The sequence below is a fragment of the Oncorhynchus kisutch genome, linkage group LG3, assembly GCF_002021735.2.
Source record: "Oncorhynchus kisutch isolate 150728-3 linkage group LG3, Okis_V2, whole genome shotgun sequence".
In the NCBI taxonomy this organism is placed as follows: domain Eukaryota; kingdom Metazoa; phylum Chordata; class Actinopteri; order Salmoniformes; family Salmonidae; genus Oncorhynchus; species Oncorhynchus kisutch.
Genome location: NC_034176.2, coordinates 41,013,795 through 41,031,707, shown reverse-complemented (window position 1 = coordinate 41,031,707; position 17,913 = coordinate 41,013,795). Strand labels below are relative to the sequence as shown.

The 17,913-nt window shown below is 44.4% G+C and overlaps 1 protein-coding gene across 2 annotated transcripts in view; it reads right to left on the bottom strand.

Annotated features, from left to right (window-relative positions):
* Positions 1 to 17,913, bottom strand: part of fbxl17 (F-box and leucine-rich repeat protein 17) — a 324,960-nt gene that overhangs the window by 86,731 nt on the left and 220,316 nt on the right. For both annotated transcript variants that reach the window (XM_020475182.2, XM_020475189.2), the window contains one exon: positions 12,112 to 12,188. In XM_020475182.2, coding sequence (XP_020330771.1) covers positions 12,112 to 12,188 — 77 coding nt within the window. The remainder of the gene's footprint in view (positions 1 to 12,111; positions 12,189 to 17,913) is intronic.

Here is a 17,913-nt window from a genome sequence, read left to right as displayed (position 1 = left end):
TGACTTGACTCTTTTTATCGATATTGATTATTGTCCAGCACTGTTGAGGGAGCTAGCAAATAAGCACTTCGCTGCACCATTTATACCTGCTGTAAACTGCGTATGTGACGAATACATTTATTTTGAATTAACACGCACAAGGCACGCACGCACACACACTGATGTAATGTTTGCATATGCATTGGGTTTGGATCTGGGTAAAAACATAAGAGGTATTCAGTCATTTTCAACCATTCTGCCAATGTACTGTGCATTTCAGACCCCTTGACTTTTTCCACATTATGTTACGTTACAGCCTTATTCTAAAATTGATTACAAATGCCAAGGGGGGGTGAATACTTTGCAAGGCACTGTACAAGTGTTTTAAAGTCACCATTGGCCTCATGGTGAAAACCTTGAGCGGTGTCCTTTCCGGCAACTGAGTTAGGAAGGACACTTGTATCTTTGTAGAGTATTAATACACCATCCAAAGTGTAATGAATAATTTCACCATGCTCAAAGGGATATTCAATGTCTGCTTCTTTGCGAAGCATTGGAAAATGTCCTTGGTCTTTGTGATTGAATCGGTGTTTGAAATTCACTGCTCGATTGAGGGACCTTACAGATAATTGTATGTGTGAGGTACAGAGATGAGGTAGTCGCTCAAAAATCATCTTAAACTCTATTATCGCACACAGAGTCCATGCCACTTATTATGCGACTTCGTATTGACTCAAGACATTTCAGCTTTTCATTTTATATTAATTTGTAAAAAAAAAAAAATGAAAATGTACCTTGAGATTATGGGGTATTGTGAGTAAGCCAGCGACAAAAAAAAAAAATCTAAATTGAATCCATTTTAAATTCAGGATGTAACGCAACAGAATGTAGAAAAGGTCAAGTAGTGTAAATATTTTATGTACCTCTGGATGTGGTACCATGCTGGCATTATTTACTTTCACCAGATAACCAAAATGAGGAAACAGGAGGCTGACTACATGATCTAAATGGTTGATCTTGTTTGTCTCCTGCAAACGCAACAGTGAGGAACTATGTTTAATCATTGTCGTTAATACAAAGTCCAGCTACAATATGTGTCCTGTACCAGTTATTGCAGGAAAAGTGATAATATAAAAATGTGTCCACGTCATTCAGGGTTGGGTATGTTACTTTCTAAATGTAATCTGTTACCTGTCCAAAAATTGTAATCAGTAATGTAACTTTTGAATGACCAAAACTCAGAATGTAGTTTGTAATCTTATTACTTCCAGTTACTTGTGCCCTTAATAGCCATTAGAAGAAATGTATATTACCAATTGAACGACATCTATTGTAGAATAAATCAATGTTAGAGTTTACATAGCTGGCCATAAATGGATGTTGCCTTTTATTTTGTGGCAGGGTTCCCCAACTAGTGGCCTGCGGGTGGTTTTATTTGTCCTTCAAAGTTTTCTGAGCAAAGAAAATATATACACATTTCTTTATTTACATTGTTGGACATAAAAGGCTGTAAAAACACCTGGAAATCAGCTCCAAGTGATTTTTATTTAAGAAATATGTTCCAAGTATTCCCATGCATACTAGAGAGACACATATGATCGTATACAAATGTAAGTAAAGTTTGAAATGATTATGTTTTAGTCAAACATATCTGTTGGGCTTCCTGTGGTCAATTTGCAGTCCAAAAATTCTCTGTAATTATGTTCCGGCCAACCGACCATTCGCTCAATAAAAGATAGGGCCTGGTGATGAATCTAGTTGATGATCCTTGTTTTATAGGTTGGTTATATAGGCTTCTTCTAACCCATTGCTTTCTACTACAGATAATAATATGATTGGGCCATTTCTTTACATTAAAAACAAAAGTCTGTCAGATTTCCAGTCATTCCAATTGATGTAATATCCCTTGATCTTCAAGAATAGGACTTGGAAATATGTAAATATATACTGAACAGAAATGTAAATGCAAGATGCAACAATCTCAATGATTGAACTAATTTACAGTTAATTAGGCCCTAATCTATGGCAGCCATGGGTGGGCCTGGGAGGGCATAGGCCGACCCACTGGGGAGCCAGACCCAGTCAATCAGAATTAGTTTTCCCCCACAAATGCTTTATTACAGACATAAATAGTCCTCAGCACCCCCAACCTCCCCCTCAGACGATCCCGCAGGTGAAGAAGACGGATGTGGAGGTCCTGGGCTGGTGTGGTTACATGTGGTCTGCAGTTGTGTGGCCGGTTGGACGTACTGCCAAATTTTCTAAAACAACGTTTGAGGCGGCTTATGGTAGAGAAATTAACATTCCATTCTCTGGCAACAGCTTTGGTGGATATTCCTGCAGTCAGCATGCCAATTGCATGCTACTTCACAACTTGAGACATCTGTGGCATTCTGTTGTGTGACAAAACTGCACATTTTAGAGTGACCTTTTATTGTCCCCAACACAAGGTGCACCTGTGTGAGGATCATGCTGTTTAATCAGCTTCTTGTTATGCCACATCTGTCAGGTGGCTGGAATATCTTGGCAAATGAGAAATGCTCACTAACAGGGATGTAAATAAATTTGTGACCAGAATTTGAGAGAAATAAGCTTTTTGTGCATATGGAACATTTCTGGGATATTTTTGCATGGAATAGCCTTCATTTCTCAGAGCAAGAATAGACTGACGAGTTTCAGAAGAAAGGTATTTGTTTCAGGTCATTTTGAGCCTGCAATCGAACCCACAAATGCTGATGCTCCCGATTCTCAACAAGTCTAAAGAAGGCCAGTTTGATTGATTCTTTAATCAACAGTTTTCAGTTGTGCTAACATAAATGCAAAAGGGTTTTCTAATGATCAATTAGCCTTTTGAAATGATAAACATGGTGCCATTGGAACACAGGAGTGATGTTTGCTGCCTATGTAGATATTCCATAAAAAATTTGCCAGCTACAATCGTCATTTACAACATTAACAATGTGTACACTATATTTCTGATCAATTTGATGTTATTTTAATGGACAAAAAAGTTCAAAAACGAGGACATTTCTAAGTGACCCCAAACTTTTGAACGTTAGTGTACATTTGTGAACAGCCATCCACATCAACCACAATCCGTAAAGCGCAATTATCTAAATGAGAGAGCAGCAGTGTGATTCACACCAATGCACTAAGTAGCTATTAATAGTAAGTGATATCCCTATCACCCCTAGGCTACACCACTGCTGTCATCCTTACCTCCAAGTGTTTATTCAAGTTGGATGATCTTTCGATGACGACAGCAGTCGCACCATTGGAAGACATTGCTTGGACTGAATACTACAAAAGCCTATTCCTGCTTTTTTCCCCCAGATCCATCAAACGCATTTAAATGTGCAAATGTTTTAATGTTGATTTGAATGTCATTGATAAAAACAGAAGGTGTCAAAGATTTGTTTCGCAAACATCCTTTCTGAATTTAAAAGTAATCTGAGAAGGAATTATCTAGTTTTTCAAAAATATTTGTAATCTGATTACAATGCTTTTGCTGGTAACGTAATGGATTCCAGTTCGTTTTTTTGTAATCCATAACATCAAATAAAATGAAATTTTATTTGTCACATGCTTAGTAAACAACAGGTGTAGACTAACAGTGAAATTCTTACTTACAATGCAGAGTGAAAGATAGATCTTTAAAAATATACATAGTGTATGTACTAAAATCAAATCAAATTATATTTGTCACATGCGCCGAATATAACAGGTGTAGTAGACCTTACAGTGAAATGCTTACTTACGAGACCTTAACCAACAATGCAGTTAAGAAAAACAAGTGTTAAGTCAAAAATAGATAAGTAAAAAATAACAAATTACAAATAGTGCAAGAGCAGCAGTAAAATAACAGCAGTGAGGCTATGAGTCAATGTGCGGGGGCACAAGCTAGTCGAGGTATAGTTAAAGTGACTGTGCATAGATAATAACCAGATAATAACCAGAAAGTAGCAGCAGTATAAAAGAGAGGGGTACAACGCAAATAGTCTGGGTAGCCATTTGATTAGGTAGGTGTAAAGTGACTGGGCAACAGGATAGATAAGACAGTATCAGCAGCGTAGGTGATGAGTGAGAAACATTTGTGTGTGTGTGTGTGTGTATTTGAGTTGAGGTGTCAGTCAAGTATGTGTGAGTGTGTGGGTAGTCCGGGTAGCCATTTGATTTAGCTGTCTTGTTTAGCGGGTAGAAGTTGTTCAAGGTTCTGTTAGTGCCTGACTCGGCACTCCAGGACCGCTTGCTGTGTGGTAGCAGAGAGAACCGTCTATGGCTTGGGTGGATAGAGTCTTTGACAATTTTTTTGTCCTTCCTCCGACACCGCCTGGTATAGAGGTCCTGAATGGCAGCGCTCCTGGCCCCAGTGATATACTGGGCCGTACTCACCACCCTCTGTAGTGCCTTGGGGTCGGGTGCCTTGTATTCGCCGTACCAAGTGATGACGCAGCCAAACAAGACCCTCTCAATCGCGCAGCTGTAATCCGTTACTCCACAACCCTGCATCATATATTTCACCGTCTTTAGGAAATAAAAAGGTATCAATGGGGAGTGTATGGGTTTATATTACCCCCCCCCCCCCCCCCGGGCTGTGTGCAGGGAAACAAACCGACCCACTCACTCGAGTCACCTGGAGAGCAGCAGACCACTCTATTCCTGTGAGCCTACCAGAGGGAAGTGACAGAGAAACACCATATATCAACGTCTAGCACGCTAACAGTTTACCTTTCAGATGAAAGAGAGAACGGAGAGGGGGATGGAGAGGGACGAAGAGAGGAAAACAGAGGAAGGAAAGGGGAGTGCTGGGGGGGGGGGGAATGAAAGAGTACCGGAGGGAGAAAAAGGGAATGGGAAAGCAAGGGAGATCATAGGTGGCATCCTCCGTTCAGGGTATGCATACAGATGAACACACTCACACGAGAGAAGGGCTTCCTCTTTATTCAGGCACCGCAGAGGGCAGTCCTTATCAGGACTCTCTAAACAGGACAGATAACATGCATCCGTCCACACAACTGCAACAAGATAAAGCCAGACACACACAGAGCTTTCACTCCTCTTCTCACACTCCCAGATACAGTTCCTTCTGAAAGTATTCAGACCCCTTGACTTTTCCCACATTTTGTTCCATTACAGCCTCATTCTAAAATGCATTAAATACATAAAATCCTCAGCAATCTACACAGAATAGCCCATAATGACAAAGTGAAAACAGGTTCAGAAATTTTTGCAAATGTATTAGAAATAAATAACTGAAATACCTTATTTACATAAGTATTCAGACCCTTTGCTGTGAGACTCGAAATTGAGCTCAGGTGCATCCTGTTTCCATTGATCGTCCTTGAGATTTTTCGACAACTTGATTGGAGTCCACCTGTTGAACATTTTATTGATTGGACATGATTTGGAAAGGCACATCTGTCTATATAAGGTCCCACAGTTGACTGTGCATGCCAGAGCAAAAACCAAGCCATGAGGTGGAAGCTCCGAGACAGGATTGTGTTGAGGCACAGATCTGGGGAAGGGTACCAAAAAATGTCTGCAGCATTCTTAAATGGAAGAAGTTTCGAACCACCAAGACTCTTCCTCGAGTTGGTCGCCCGACCAAACAGAGCCATCGAGGGAGAAGAGCCTTGGTAACGGAGGTAAACATGAACCAGATGGTCACTCTGACAGAGCTCCAGAGTTTCTCTGTTGAGATGTGAGAACCTTCCAGAAGGACAACCAGCACTACACCAATCAGGTCTTTATGGTAGAGTGGCCAGTCGGAAGCCACTTCTCAGTAAAAGGCACATGACAGCCCACTTGCAAAAAGTCACCTAAAGACTCTCAAACCATGAGAAACAAGATTCTCTGGTCTGATGAAACCAAAATTGAACTATTTGGCCTGAATGCCAAGCTTCACATCTGTACAAAACCTGATACCATACCTATGGTGAAGCATGGTGGTGGCAGCATCATGCTGTAGAGATGTTTTTCAGCCATAGGGACTGGGAGACTAGTCAGGATCGAAGCAAAGATGAACAGAGCAAAGCACTGATAGATCCTTCATGAAAATCTGCTCCATCTCTGGAGAGACCTGAAAATAGCTGTGCAGCAACGCTCCCCATCCAACCTGACAGAGCTTGAGAGGATCTGCAGAGAAGAATGGGAGAAACTCCCCAAATACAGGTGTGCCAAGCTTGTACCCAAGACAACGAGACAATAATCGCAGCAAAAGGTTCTTCAACAAAGTACTGAGGAAAGGGTCTGAATACTTATGTAAATGTGATATTTCCGTTTTTTAAATATTTTATTGAGCAACATTTTCTAAAAACCTGTTTTTGCTTTGTCATTAAGGGGTATTGTGTGTAGATTGATGAGGGGGTAAAAAACGATGTAATCCATTTTAGAATAAGGTTGTAACGTGACAAAATGTGGAAAAAAGTGAAGGGGTCTGAGTGCTTTCCGAATTCGCAGTACACACGACAGGCAGGGAGAGACGAGGAAGGTGGAGGACAGGAAAATAGAGGAATGGATGACTACCGTAAGTCAATAAAGGTCTCAAGGTTTTCTTACTTGGAGAAAGCAGTCAGACAGACAGAGGAGAAGTAATCGATACACAGGATTGGCAGTATGAGAGAGGTTTTTACAAGCTTGCATCATTCCAGAGCAGGTCGGTAGGCCACGGGGCTAAAGAGTATTTCAGGTGAAAGGCCCGAAAAACACAGTAGGGGTACAGACTTCTCTTGCTAGGGTGACATTTACATTTGTACACTTTAGTCATTTAGCAGGCGCTCTTATCCAGAGTGGTTTAGAGGAGCAACTAGGGTTAAGTGCCTCGCTCAGCTATTTCAGCTAGTCGGCTCGAGGATTCGAACCAGCGACCTTTCGGTTCCTGGCCCAATGCTCGACTACCCGCAGCAGTTATCAACCTTGGGTCTGGGCCCGCTCTTAACGATGGACTGACTGTGTAACACACGGTAAAGCCCTGTGACAGAGAGGGAACACGCACCAACAGATTCTTCTGAATATCCTTTCGACTGGCAGCAACACAACCACATAAACGGACACTGGAACCAAGTGACTCTCGGGCAAACACTCCCCTGTCCACTTCCATTATAGCGACAGACAGAGGAGATGGGATCGATACATGGGATTGGCAGGGAGAGAGAGAGAGAGGTCTTACACGCTTCCTAATCAGCGTCATGTTTCGGCAGAGCAATGGAGAAACATCACACACACACGCACCTTATATGCACACGCAAGCGCACAAAATCATATGGGCTTTTGAATGAGACGGCTGACGGCAGAGTTGAGCTGGATATTGATGTGACATGATCATGGTCAGGTATTGAGCTTTAGGTCTTAAGTGCAGAGGGCCACTCAGAGAGATTAATATTGGCTGATAAAGAGAGACCCATCCACATCATGTCCCTGGCTCTCAACATCTGTTCAGGAGGACGCAGATGTACCCAGCACTCGGGTACAAGGGTAGTTCAACACAAAACATGTCCTGTGCCCAGCTCTCATGAACAAGGAGAGTTCAAAACATGCACCAAGCACTCAATGAACAAGGCTAGTTCAACACCAGGTCGAGATATAAGGACACACATCTAGCTGCACTTCAAATACCTCTCCTCTTCTTAGGAAATACGCTTTTAAAGTGCTTTCCTCATACTCTTAGATTTAAGTGCTCAAAATGGCAATGAACAAAAGGTCACTTTTTAAAACAGACATGTTGTATGTCCATGATGGTCGCAAACATTTCAAATACAGCTCCCACAAAAACAACATCTAGGCCTGTTTTTCTTTCCAAACCAAGACAACAAAATTGTCAACAAACGTTGACAGTGACCGTGAGGAAACATACATGTGGGCACTTTCCAATTTCTTGAGAGAGGAGAGGGTTCTGGGTAATGGTTGTGTGGCTGCTAGTTTTCCCAAATACCACTGAGAGCTATGTTGTGAAAGGATGCAGTGACCTGAAATGGTCTTTACTGGTGGATAGTGCTGGGTGTGTGTGTGTGTGTGTGTGTGTGTGTGGGGAGAGAGAGAGAAAAGAGAGGAGAGAGAGAGAAAGAGAGAGAAGACCGTTAACAGCAAAGCTGCGCTGGGAATGAAGCAAATGTCTGCCGGCATCTACAGAGAAACAGAGAGAGAAAGAAAAACAGAGATAAACAGAGAGTGTGGAGGTGTGTTTAGGTGTTTGCATCGTGACATGTCTTCTGTTCTGTTTCCACGGTCTCTAATGCTGCTCCCTCCACAACAGTCTCTAACATGCTGACCACACCGGTCGCGTCGCGTGCTCGAGTGTCGCAAAATAAATGTACACATACATGTTATTCAATCATTGCACCCACACTGCTCGCGCGTGTCAACGGGCGTCTGCGTTTGCCAGAAGTTCTGCGTTACTTCTATTTGTTCTGCGTCACCTCTATTTGTTCTGCGTCACTTCTATTTGTTCTACGTCACCTCTATTTGTTCTACGTCACCTCTATTTGTTCTGCGTCACCTCTATTTGTTCTGCGTCACCTCTATTTGTTCTGCATCACCTCTATTTGTTCTGCGTCGTCTCTATTTGTTCTGCGTCACCTCTATTTGTTATGCGTCACTTCTATTTGTTCTGTGTCACTTCTATTTGTTCTACGTCACCTCTATTAGTTCTGCGTCACCTCTATTTGTTCTACGTCACCTCTATTTGTTCTGCGTCATCTCTATTTGTTCCGCGTCACCTCTATTTGTTGCGTGTCACCTCTATTTGTTCCGCCGTCACTTCTATTTGTTCTGCGTCACTTCTATTTGTTCTGTGTCACTTCTATTTGTTCTACGTCACCTCTATTAGTTCTGCATCACCTCTATTTGTGACGCAGAACGTGATACAAGTCCTGCCTCTTCCATCTCCTCATTGGTTTTTGGAAGCATATACCCAAGTGCCATCTCCTCATTGGTTATACCCACGTGGGTGATTGAAAGATGAACTGAGGTCGGTTGTGGTAATATACCTTAATATGAAAGTAAGTTGCCAATCGCCATATAAAGTCCAAAGAAGAAAAAGCCTGGAAGGAGGAGAGATGACTAGAAACGATTCAGTTGACCGTTTTATGTGTGAATTAATTGTCAGAGTAGAGGACCTTGTGCATTTCAGGTAAAATAACAACCCAAAATGTATATCCATGGACAAATTAGCTAGCAACTGCAAGCTAGTTAGCTAAATTGCCATAAATGTTTAAAACCTTTTGACCTGTCCCGGTTGACAAAATCAAAATCAATGTGTGTGTGTCCGGATTGGGTGGTGGTAATGCTGCTCCCTCCACAGCAGTCTCTAACGCTGCTCCCTCCACAGCAGTCTCTAACGCTGCTCCCTCCACAGCAGTCTCTAAGACTGGCTCACTCAGGTACACATCACTCTCATAAACCCTCGAGTAACAGCTTCATCACAGCCCAGCCCATTGTGTGTGTGTGAGAGAGAGACAGACAGAGAGACAGAGAGAGACAGAGACAGAGAGACAGAGAGAGACACAGAGAGAGAGAGAGAGAGAGAGAGAGAGAGAGAGAGAGAGAGAGAGAGAGAGAGAGAGAGAGAGAGAGAGTGCGTCACTCACAGCAGAGTAGTTAGAGAGGGGAAGTGTGTGTCATTGCTGTAAATCCAGGCAGGCCCGGCAGTGCTTTAGCCTGTTCTCAACACAATTACTGACCAAACGACATGAAAGAGGGCTTAACCACGACATGAGGTTTCAGTTAGGAGTGTGTGTAGTGTGTGTGTGTGAACTGCATATTAACATATTTCTTAAACTTTGGTATTTTTTGACATTTACCAATGCAATGAACATAAGGAAGGCAGGGATTTACAGTTAGAAGCATGCATTTTGTGTGTGTGTGTGTGTGTGTTGGACTAAGCGAGGCCAGGAGGTTTTGGTTATCAGGCCTAATAGGGGCTTTCAGTATGAGAGTAAATGACTTTAGTATATCCTGCCAGGTTAGTGCCATACAATTGGTCCCTTTCTCTCTCCCCTACATCTCTGCCGTTACAACCTGATACATCACAAGAGAAATGAGTTGTTTTGAACAACATCATTAGAAGTTTAAAGTGTAATGACATGTCCATTACCAAAAGCTCTTTCCTTCCTTCTCTTTTTCTCTCTCTACCCCCCTCCCTCGCCCCCTCCCCCATTCTCTCGAATAAAAAGCAAACACGCAGGAAGCGAATGACGGGGGAAAACGGAACACTTAATCACAAGGGGCTTGTGGACATCTCAAATGTTGTTCAAGAGGCCATTAATATAGAGTCATTTGAGTAGGAGATGGGCGGAACAGACTGGCCCAGAATGGCAGATGGAAAGCTCAGTGCTTTGATTGCATTTATCAAAGGCTGGAGCAGGAAAGCAAACCATTATTCTATTAGATCTCGGAGAGAGGAGGTCTCTATTCGGCCATGCACACAAACATACAGGACCAAAAGTATGTGGACAACTGCTCGCGGGAACATCTCATTCCGAAATTATGGGCATTAATATGGAGTTGGTCCCCCCTTTGCTGCTATAACAGCCTCCACTCTTCCGGGAAGGCTTTCCACTCGATGTTGGAGCATTGCTGCGGGAACTTGCTTCCATTCAGCCACAAGAGCATTAGTGATGTAGGGGGACTGATGTTGGGCGATTCAGCCTGGCTCGCAGTCGCTGTTCCAATTCATCCCAAATGTGTTCGATGGGGTTGAGGTCAGGGCTCTGTGCAGGCCTGTCAAGTTCTTCCACACCGAAACCATTTCTGTATGGACTTTAATGTGTGCACGGGGGCATTGTCATGCTGAAACAGTAAAGGGCCTTCCCCAAACTGTTGCCAAAGTTAGAATGTCATTGTACGCTGTAGTGTTAAGATTTCCCTTCACGAGAACTAAGGGGCCCGGGCTGAACCATGAAACACAGCCCCAGACCATTATTCCTCCTCCATAAAACCTTACAGTTGACACTATGCATACGGGCAAGTAGCGTTCTCCTGGCATCCGCCAAACTCATATTGGTCTGTCGGACTGCCAGATGGTGAATCGTGATTCGTCACTCCAGAGAAGGCGTTTCCACTGCTCCAGAGTCCAATGGTGGCGAGCTTTACACCGCTCCAGCTGACGCTCACCATTTTGCATGTTGATCTTAGGCTTGTGTGCAGCTGCTCGGCCAAGGAAACCCATTTCATGAAGCTCCCAACAAACAAGTTAATGTGCTGACGTTGCTTCCAGAGGCCGTTTGGAACCTGGTAGTGAGTGTTGCACACACAGAGCGACAGAGAGAGAGAGACAGAGAGAGACAGAGACAGAAAGAGAGAGACAGAAAGAGAGAGACAGAAAGAGAGAAAGAGACAGAGACAGAGAGACAGAGAGAGAGAGAGACAGAGAGAGAGAGAGAGAGAGAGAGAGAGACAGAGAGAGAGAGACAGAGAGAGACAGAGAGAGAGACAGAGAGAGAGAGAGAGAGAGAGAGAGACAGAGAGAGAGAGAGAGAGAGAGAGAGAGAGCGCTAATGTACTATTGTGGTCATTTATCAAGTGGTCGGTCTACGGTTCACAGAGACTCTGAAGGGGAGTGGTCCAGTGATTACACTCACTATGGGTCGGCTAGAGGGGAAACACATGGCAGTGGAACCCCTGAACGATTTGAGACTTGAACACAAGTGTTCCCCTGACCAACACAGACCAGGCTAAGACACCATAGGATCTTACTCTGGGGGGGGAAACACACCAACATATAAGTCATGTGAGTTTGCAGTGGGACCGTCCACACGACCAAGGTCTGGACATGCAAACATGTTTTATAAACTATTACTGTACCGGTGATAGTTGGAGTATTACAATTCTTCCAGAGGAGAGAGAGAAGTTCAGACTGATTTGAGATCAGATCCAGTATGTGTGGATTATAGATGAGGTGTTCAGATGATGCCAGTAGAGGTGAAAGGGGTGAGAGAGAGGACAGAGCCCAGAGGAAGAGACACACAGTCAACTTTCTGAGGTCAGCTTAGACGGAAGTTACTCAATGAAAGCCCTGGAGCGCGCACACACACACACCACGCACACACACAGTACAGTAACTCTCACCCAAACGCCCCGTCAGACTGTTCATAAAGTTAGTTATAGAAATATAGCATATAGAATTCCATTATTTACCGTGGTCTGTGATCTTGCAGGAGACCAGGTAGAGTTCTTTAAGGCTCCTCCCCTCCTTGGCGATGATCTCCACACACCTGGGAGGAAGAGACAGAGAAACAGGGGGGATGAGAGGAAAGCTCCGGATCACCCGAAGAGTTTTCAAAACACACAGGGTCTGGTTCTACGCTTACGACTTCCACGCACTCACGGCAGGCAGTGTTCCCCACTATAGGTTAACCATGACAGCTCCACGGACATATCTGTTCATATATTCACTGTGTGCTTCTCCTAACACTTACACTGATCAATAATTAACCATGATCTGCTCTCATTAGAGCCCACAGACCAGGGCCTACGATAACGCAGCGGATGGGGAGGGTGTGTGTGTGTGTGTGTGTTTTTACACTTCAAAGGAGCTCAGTGGTGGAATATCTGCATTCGGCCCAGTCTCTCTACCATGGCACCCTAGAGACTCCCCCCTGTGAACGTGTGTGTGCACATGCACGCATGTCTGTGTGCGCATGTTCGAGCGTGAGCGCGCGTGTGTGTGTGCGCGCACTCCAGGGGAGGCCGGAGGAAGATCAGAGAAGCTGTTTCAGATGATTTCCTGTAAATGGTCCTAATGAGCCGAGAGTTAGCAACACTAGTTTGATCAATGCGTTTGACCCATTAACCTTCAGCAAAACCCTCAGATGTTTTTTTGGTCCGGATTATGCTGCATATTTCATTTCGTCAAATGCACACGGGGGCTTTCCCATGAGGTTAGAGTGGGATAGTATGACGCCCAACTGTCTCCTACAGCTGAACGCTGGGCCTTTCAAGTTCTGGGCCTGTATTCATAAAAGCATCTTTGAGTAGAGTCTTTTAAGCCGAAATCACGGCCCGTCAATGGCATGAAAGGTGCATGTTAGAGTAGCCAGCGTCAATTCACATACACTGCGTTGCGTATGCCAGCATAACTGTCATGAAAATCCACAATAAACAGTTGGAAAGGAACCCGCAACAATAACTCCCAGGGCCTTGACTAGTCTCTCAAAGCACTTCACGATGACAGAAGTGGGTGCTTCGGGGCGATAGTCATTTAGTTCAGTTACCTTTGCCTTCTTGGCTACAGGAACGCTGGTGGCCATCATGAAGCATGTGGAGACAACAGACTGAGATAGTGAGCGATTGAATATGTCCATAAACACACCAGCCAGCTGGTCTGCGCATGCTCTGAGGACGCGGCTAGGGATACCATCTGGGCCGGCAGCCTTGCAAGGGTTAACACGCTTAAATGTCTTACTCAAGTCGGCCAGGGAGAATGAGAGCCCACAGTCCTTGGGAGCGGGCCGCAACGGTGGCACCATGTTATCCTGGACTTCCTGACGGGCCGCGCCCTCCTGTACTGTACTCCCTGTTCACCCATGACTGCATGGCCACTCACACCTCCGACTCAATCATCAAGTGTCCAGACGACACAACAGTAGTAGGCCTGATTACCAACAATGACGAGACAGCCTACAAGGAGGAGGTGAGGGCCCTGGCGGAGTGGTGCCAGGAAAATAACCTCTCCCTTAATGTCAACAAAACGAAGGAGCTGATCGTGGACTTCAGAGAGAGCAGAGAGAGCACGTCCCTATCCACATCGATGGGACCGCAGTGGGAGAAGGTGGAAAGCTTCACATCACCGACGATCTGAAATGGTCCACCAACACAGAAGAAGAAGAAGGCGCAAGTGTCTCTTCAACCTCAGGTGGCTGAAGAAATTCGGCTTGGCCCCTAAGACCCTCACAAACTTTTACAGATGCACAATTGAGAGCATCCTGTCACAGCCTGGTATGGCAAATCCACTGCCTGCAACCGCAGGGCTCTCCAGAGGCTGGTGCGGTCTGCCCAACGCATCACCGGGGGCAAACTACCTGTCCTCCAGGACACCTATAGCACCTGATGTCACAGGAAGGCCAAAAAGATCATCAAGGACATCAACCACCCGAGCCACTGCCTGTTCCCAACGCTACCATCCAGAAGGCGAGGTCAGTACAGGTGCATCAAAGCTGGGACCGAGAGACTGAAAAACAGCTTCTATCTCAAGGCCGTCAGACTGTTAAATAGCCATCACTAGCTGGCTAACACCCGGTTAATCAACCCTGCACCTTAGAGACTGCTGACCTATAGACACAGTCATTTTAATAATGGAACACTCATCACTTTAATTATGTTTACATACTGCTTTACTCATTTCATATATATATACTGTATTCTATTCTATTTTAATCAATGCCACTTCGACAGCGCGTCCTAATATTTATATATTTCTTAACTCTATTCTTCTACTTTAGATTTGTGTGTATTGTTGTGAACTGTTAGATACTACTGCACTGTTGGAGCTAGGAACACAAGCATTTCGCTACACCCGCAATAACATCTGCTAAATATGTGTATGTGACCAATACCATTTGAACAACTCAACTATTTCCTTTCCTACAAACGACCCTCACATTTTATCTGCTTACTTTACCAGTATTGCTCCACATAGACGCCAGAAAAAATAGACTTGCTTTCTAATTTTATAAGCCACAGTATGATGCTGTAGACACTGCTGACGCTCGCGGTCTTTTCTCTGTCATTCAGTCAAACGCATTCTATTTCCAAATGCTTTCCTTTTGAATTGGGATTTAGGCTGTGTTTACACAGGCAGCCCAATTTTGATCTTTTGACCAATTACATCAGATCTTTTCACATCAGATATGGGTCTTTTGAAGAATATCTGATGTGAAAAGATCTGATGTAATTGTGTAAAGCTTTATGACAACAGGACCTAATCTGAATAATACTCATGTTTTCCAAGTCAATGATTTTTGTGACAATGCGATGACATGTCGAACAATGGTACCCTGTGACAACAGGAAGGAGTAGAACACTGTCACAGTATAGAACCTTCAATCCCCATCATCACAAACACCTCATGTCACACGCTCTCTCCAGAGAATCAGGATCACAAGCAGAAAACTATTCCATTGTTCCATGGCTTCGGTCCCAAATGGCACCCTATTCCCGATAGTGTACCACTTTTGACCAGTGCCCATGAAGTATACTGTAGGGAATAGGGCGCTATTTGGGTTACACTATTTCACTGGAGAGTCAATACAACACATTTACAGTTGAATTGAGACAAATCGCATTTACCGGGCCCATCTTTTTCCATCCGCATGTGTGATTCTCCAGTTTTTATGTGATATGATAAATATGCTCTCGCATATGAAACACAACATGGATAAGTATTCTCATGTATTACACCTTGTGGTGTGACACATTTGCAAACGGAAGACTCAAAGATAAAAGCCAATAAGAAAAGCATATGTGACAGTAGCAACAAGAATGGGTACATGGACTATTCCCAGCTGTATCGAGTGAATCTGCCTCCCAACATGGACCCCACCCCATTAGCTTGAGTTCACTGGTCTGAATCCACATAGATAGAGAACCTTTTATATTGCATTGTGCCTCTCCCTCCCGTCTCCTCTCCCTCGCATCCACCTCTCTTTCCATTTCCACTGAAGACGATTATCCAAATGGAGGAAAAAGATTCCTGTAAATTTACTGCAGTTTGATGCGTTTCAGTGGCGCCCATGAAAAGATCATTGAGGACCATTGTTAGACCATCAGGCGACAGTACATTGCTCTCCACACAACTAATGCTGTTTCCATATCCCTGCAAACCCCACTCCCCCACAGCTGAGGTGACCTGATACGCAGTCCAGACCGTGAACCATGCCCTCTAATAGACATGCGGCCATTCTAAATAGGCCACTCTAAACCCGTTACCGGCTCATTCTAAACTGTAAATGTTGGTCTTGTACAAGTTCAAATGCACACAGCTCCACTAATTCGGTTATTCTGCGAAACGTGGCGCCGTTCTGGACAAAAACGGGGAACCTGACACGCCGCACTCTATCTGTGGTGATCACGGTAGAGGAAACGGCAAAGACCCACTCAGATCTCATCAAATGTGAGATGTAGAGCCAACTGGTCAAACTGACCCACCAGTCAAACTGGGGAGCTGAGACGGAAGAACCATTAAGTCCCATGGATCATTATTCTCCGTGGAGTATATTAGTGCTGCAGCATTAGTGACCATCCAGGCTGACAAATGAGCACATTGAGCAGCGATAGAGGGGTAACGGATGGAGGGATGAGGGAGGAGAGTGATGTTTCCTCCGAGAGCTTGTTACTGTGTGCCCTGATCTCTGGGGTCAGGGCAAACCCAATTAGAGCCAACATCGGAGAGACAGGGGGGGGGGGGGTAAGGGGAAAGGGAGAGAAATGCAGAGAGAGAGAGAGAGAAATGCAGAGAGAGAGAGAGAGAAAGAGAGACAGAGAGGAAGAGGGAGAGAAATGCAGAGAGAGACACAGAGAGAGAAAGAGACACAGAGAGAGAAAAATTGAGGGAGGGAGCGATAGCACGAGAGATTGATAGAGGCAAAAAAAAAAGTGAGACAGTGAGCCAGAGAGGTCTTTCATGAGACCCAGCTGGGATGAGAGGCGATGAAGAGTAGAAGCGAGAAGAGAATCTAAGGAGGAAGACGGCACAGTGCGTGTCACATTAAAAAATCCCCCCTGATTGAGAAGCAACAAGCACCTGCCTACCCTTGAGTTCCCCCATGCTCATGTCCCGCGCTCAGCTGACATGAATTAGTGATCCACTCTCTTTCAATCATGTCGAGCTTCCATGACAAAAGGCCCTGGGCGGAGTGTGCCCACTAGAACACCGAGAGAGAAAGTAACACACACTCACATGGAAGAGGGGACTTAGTACGCAAAATATATCTATGCTACAATATATAAATGTACCGGTAGTTCTAGTGCTGCTGGTGGTGTAAGAATGATGATGGGAGATGTACAGGCATTACTATGGCTTCACTTAGGACTGGACCGTGTGTAGGAATATATGTTTCTGAACCCAGAAGTGGTTGACTCTTGTATTCATGTTGTTTTCTTCTCTGCTTGTTTGAGCATTGATCTTTTTTTGTCCAGTAAGGTAATGCGATAAATGCTCCATAGGCGTTCCTACATTTGTATCAAGGAATATGACGGGCCAATTAGTGTCCAGAACTCTGTGTTCGACTACCTGTCGCTACCCGCTACTGGCTCAACCCTCAACAGCCAACAAGGGGAGTTACTATGACAACAAAAGGAGTTGCTATGACAACGAAACGACTCTACAGCTGAGTGATTAGTGTGAGTGGCATAGAATAAAGAGGGAGAGAGAGAGAGAGAGAGGTAGAAAATGAAGAGAGAACGAGTGAGAAAGAAGTGATGAAGAAGTGACAAGAGGAGATGAGCAAAGAGAATGAGAATTGGGAAAACACATAAATTAACGGTAGGCAAGACAATAAAACACTTCACAAAACACAGAATTCAGACAAGAAAACAGAACAGCTCTGTGTATGACGCGACTGTACAAGAGAGGAGAGAGAGAAAGAAAGTAAAGAGAGAAAGTGAGAGGTGGAGAGAGCAAGAGAAGTGAGACACACAGAGTGAGAGAGCGTGTGAGCGAGAAGAGTGTGACACACAAAGAGAGAGAGGGCGAGAGAGAGAGAGAGCGCGAGAGAGAGAGAGCGTGAGATGTGCCTGGTGGTGTCTCCCTGGGGCTCAGAGTGTTTTGACTCCCTGTCACTGTCACATTTACATAGGTAAACAATAATACAACTGTCTCCTCACACACAGAGGTAAATCAGCACAGCACACACACTCAGAAACACACACAGAGGTAAATCAGCACAGCACACACACTCAGAAACACACACAGAGGTAAAGCAGCACAGAACACACACTCAG